This window comes from Aegilops tauschii, chromosome 2, assembly GCF_002575655.3.
Source record: "Aegilops tauschii subsp. strangulata cultivar AL8/78 chromosome 2, Aet v6.0, whole genome shotgun sequence".
Taxonomy (NCBI): domain Eukaryota; kingdom Viridiplantae; phylum Streptophyta; class Magnoliopsida; order Poales; family Poaceae; genus Aegilops; species Aegilops tauschii.
The window spans coordinates 195,768,118-195,772,699 of NC_053036.3; the positions used below are offsets into that span (position 1 = coordinate 195,768,118).

At 48.2% G+C, this 4,582-nt stretch overlaps 1 protein-coding gene across 1 annotated transcript; it reads left to right on the forward strand.

The window, feature by feature from the left end:
* Window positions 1–2,643: 2,643 nt before the first annotated feature.
* On the forward strand, window positions 2,644–4,216 carry LOC141040880 (uncharacterized). Its single transcript, XM_073506996.1, has 2 exons — window positions 2,644–2,990; window positions 3,790–4,216. The coding sequence occupies exons 1-2, from the start codon at window positions 2,644–2,646 to the stop codon at window positions 4,214–4,216; spliced, it is 774 nt and encodes a 257-aa protein (XP_073363097.1).
* The last annotated feature ends 366 nt before the right edge of the window (window positions 4,217–4,582 follow it).

Consider the following 4,582-nt stretch of genomic DNA (forward strand, 5'->3'; position numbering starts at 1 on the left):
CTGTATCATGGATCACAAACACAGAACTCAGTTCCTGAGGACGGCTGCAATGAGACAACCCACCATGTACTCCTACATGGCCTCTCACCGCTCCCTTTACCAAATCGTGTTCACACACTTAGCTCACACACAGTAGGACAGGTTCATCACCATTCCAATTCATCCCCGACGAATCAGACCCGACTCAACTCTAAGCAGTAGCAGGCATGACAAACAAGCATGAATGAGTAGGCACATCAGGGCTCAAACAACTCCTACTCATGCTAGTGGGTTTCATCTATTTACTGTGGCAATGACAGGTCATGCAGAGGAAAAGGGGTTCAACTACCGCAGCATGTAACAGTTGAATCGATTGTCCTAATGCAGTAGAAGAGAGCAGGAGCGAGAGAATGGGATTGTATCGGATTGAACAAGGGGGTTTTGCTTGCCTGGCACTTCTGAAGATATTATAGTTCTTCATCGGTGTCATCGATCACGTCATCGGAGCATCGGCTACTGAGAGGGGACGGTTACCGGCAAACAGAGAAGGACACAATCAATGCAATGCAACAATATGATGCATGGTCGTGACATGTCAAGAATGTTATGATTTACACTAATGCATCTAGCAACAGTTTAAATGAGGTCCATATGAACTAAGGGTTCATATGCAAACTCCATATTTAGCATTTATAATGTCATTATCATGTTTTCACCTATACAGCAGGTATAACTTAGTTTGACATGCATGAAAATGATATAGATGGATAGATTGCATTTTTCTGATAATTTTTCATATATAAATTATTTCATTCTGAGCTACGGTTGATTTTATATGATTTTTAGAAGTTTATACTATTTTCTGGAATTTCCTGAGTAAACTTAAATCCAGATAATACTTTACTGCGTCAGCCTGACGTCATCACTGCGTCAGCGAGTCAACGGGCTGGCCAGGGTCAAACCTGACCCGTGGGACCTGCCTGTCAGTGACTAACCTAACTAATCCAGATTAATTAGCGCTAAACTAATACTAATCTAGTTTAGTTAAGAACACGGGCCCACACGTCAGTGACTCAGGGGGAGTCAAACTGGGTCAAACTAGGACAAACCCGCCGGCGACTCGACGCCGGCGAGGCCCGAGACGGCGGCGCGGCTCGGAAAGCGCCCACAGGGCACGGACGAGGCCGTTCTTGGGCTCATTGGAGAGCTCTTGCAGGCGCGCGTCGAATGGTGGTAGTGGCTGGGCCTGTGGTGACCGGAGTCGACGGCGGCGAGCTCTTTTGCGGCCGCCGGAGTTCGGGTGGGTGCGGGGTTAGTGCTGCGGCTTGCAAACAAACGGGCTATCGCGCTAGAGTTGCTCTACGGAACGTCACGAGTGCAACGGACGCACGCGCGGGACCATTTGGTCGCCGGAGCCACGGCGGCGACGAGCTCATGCGGCGGCGAGCTTCGGGCACGGTGGCTAGTCTAGCTAGAGCTCGAAATCGAGCACGGGAGTAGGGGGAAACGGTTCAGGGGCTCACAGTGATCTCAAGGGAGGACTCAGCGGGCTCGGGGAGGCGGAGACGGCGGCGAATCGCCGGTGAGGTTGCCGGCGGCCGAAGGTTGGGGATGAGCTCGGGGAAGACGCTACAGGGCTCCCGCGGTCGAATGGGTTGGTGTAGACGACGCAGAAGGCGATGGCGGTTCCTCTGGACCCATCGGCGAGGCACGGGATGGACAGTGGCCGCGGTAATTTGCGTCGGCGACGACGAGCTCCGCTCGGGTGTGCTCGGGAGAGGGAGCAGAGGGCGAGGGAGAGAGCAGAGAGGGAGGGAGAGGAGCGAGGGGGGTCGAGGGGAGGTGCGTGGCGTTCACAGCCGCGTCGGGAAGCGGCGGGAAGCAGGAGGTGGCGCGGGCGCGTGCCGGCGTGCGGCGAACACACGCCTTGCGTCCTTCTGGCGCGAGGTGGGAGGTGACTGGCATCGGCCAGCTGGGCTGGGCCGGCTCCTGGGCCGCACAGGTGAGGCCAGGTAAATTTTCCCTCCTCTCTGACTTTTATTTCTCTTTTCTAATTTTTCTGCTATTTGTTTTGACTTGATTTAAAACATCAAATCATTTTCTAAACTTTCTGTAAATTGTTATGTGAGCTCAGAAACTAGTCCAAGGTCATAGGCAACTCACAAAAATATATGAACTTTATTTCTTATGAAACAGAAATAAATCCAAACCAAATATGTCATTGATTTAATTCAAAAAGGCCCAAAATAAATATTTCTGTGATTCCAAAAATATTGGTTTGAATTTTATTCTTGCCAATATTTTTCAAGGTTTAACAGGAACATTTTCTTGGGCTTCTTTGAGAAGATTTTAATGTTGATCATTTTTAAAAGGTTTCTGAGGCTTTGAAAATTCCTCAATTCAAATTTCATTTGAATTTAAACATGATGCATGGATGCAAGAGAAATCAAGCAAGGGCTGATCTGGGGCTGTGACACACGAGCCCCACGACCCCCACGATCACGATAACGACGAGCGCCTCCCTCACGCGACGAACCGCCTCCCCCAGAACTCAAAAAGGCACCTTCTCCTCCATTCATCCCTCATTATGCGAACCACGTCCATCTACTCCACAAACTGCAACCACCGTCTCTGTCTCAAAACCGCCGTCGCTGGAGAAGGGCAATGGCGGAGGAGCCGTCTACCAAGCGTCACTGTGGCGAGACATCCGACCAGAGCATCAAGGAAGACGACGTTCAGGTCCCCGGTGAGAAGCGCGACTACACCACCAAACTTGACAAGGTGGAACTCCACGGCAAAGAGACGCTGGAGGTCGTCTGCACCAGCAATCCAGACACTGCCGACGAAATGCTCACGAGGCTCTTCATGAAAGCCGTCGGCATGTATCCTAGATTCGTCGGCGTTGATGTGGAGTATACCAGGGATGACGAACCTCCGCAGTACGCAGCAGTTCTGCAGTTATGCGTGGATGAACTCTGCCTGGTCTACCACATCGCTGCGGCCACAAAATGGTGAGCCATCCTACTCATATACCCTAGTTTCTCAACTACATGTACTAGTGTAGATTGTGAAGTGGACGCACTAGTGTGGTTTCTCAAGTACATGCACTGGCATAGATTTTTACCCTGATGCACTGGATTAGTATCTTAAAATCTTGCACCAGATTAATCACCAAACTTGATATACTAGTGTAGTTTCTGATCTTGATGCATTAGTGTTGTGTCTACCGCTGTGGATGCATTAGTGTTATTTTCTGAAGTTGATGCACTGGACTAGATGTATTAGTGTTGTGTCTACTAGTTTAGTTTCTGATATACTAGTGTAGTTTCTGATATTGATGCATTAGTGTTGTGTCTACCGGTGTGGATGCACTGGACTAGATGTATTAAAAGTTGTTTCTGAAGTTGATGTAGTGAAGTAGTTTGCTGTAGTGTTATTTTCAACTGTATGGTCCAAAAAGAGAAATAACATCATGTACTTCATGCATTCATCACTCGTATGGTTTGGTTCTAGCACTAGCATTGTCACACTTTGCCACAATTTTTTGCCAAGTTTGCCTAAGGTTAGTTCATCAAAATGAGGGCCACAAGTTGGCAAGCCTAAGGGAATCTTTCCACACTTTTTGTGTGTATGCCATGTGGGACCCAAGTGTGGCTTGCCTAAGGTGTGGCTTGAACGAAACACACACCTAAGTTGGTCAAACTTGCCTAACCTTAGGTGTGGCAATCTTTGGCAAACTTAGTCACAAACCAAACAACTCCTAAATCTTCAAAATTACTACTAATCTTCAATATGTCTCTCCCCTTGAAGGCCCAAGCGCCTCAAGAGCTTCCTCCAGGAGAAGAAGTTGTTCAGCTTTGCCGGTTTCAGCATTCATAATGACAAAGAGATGCTGAAGATGTCTGGTTTGGAGATCAACCCCGAAAAGTACATCGACATTCAGAAAAACTATAGAGTTCCATATGCCTGCAGAAAGAAGCAGTACGACTCCTTGGCTGATGTTGCAGCCAGCGTCATCCACCCATTTTACCAAAACATGAAGAAGAAGATCAACAGGACCGAAGACCACAAACTGTGGGGGATCAGCCCGCTGCCAGACTACCTCATCGAGTACGCAGCGAAGGATGCGTACGCCACCTACAAGGCTTGGAAGATAATAGACAACATCAAATCAGGTGTGGAAATTTCAGAAGCACAGGAGGCTGACCCCTACTACCACTGCCACTACGCGGCATGAAGAGAGATCAAAGTCTGCCTTCAAGTTGCTAGCGCAGTGTCCTTTTATGATATCTATGTTTCTTTGTTGTTAGGTGTGTCTGAACTTATGTCCTATGGTGTGTCTGAACTTATGCTGTGCGGTGGTTGATCTGTCGTTTATCTTAAGAGTTTGCTGCTACTCTGGTTTAGTGTTCCAAGTTGTTAATACTATTTTGGTGATGCATGATAAGCCTTGTACAATGCTTGATGCGTACGGTGGTGCTTAGAAAAATAAACAGGGTTTTTCTGAAGCACCGGTGCCTATTTCTACAGGAGAGACGCCTAGTTAAGCGTCTACCCTGTACAAATAAGCACCTGTAGAAATAGGCACTGGTACACCGGTGCT

Excerpts from the sequence above, each read along its gene's own strand:
- LOC141040880 (XM_073506996.1), top strand. The coding sequence starts at position 2,644 with ATGGCGGAGGAGCCGTCTACCAAGCGTCACTGTGGCGAGACATCCGAC. Across the intron at positions 2,991-3,789 it reads ATCGCTGCGGCCACAAAATG|GCCCAAGCGCCTCAAGAGCT; the intron begins GTGAGCCATCCT and ends CTCCCCTTGAAG.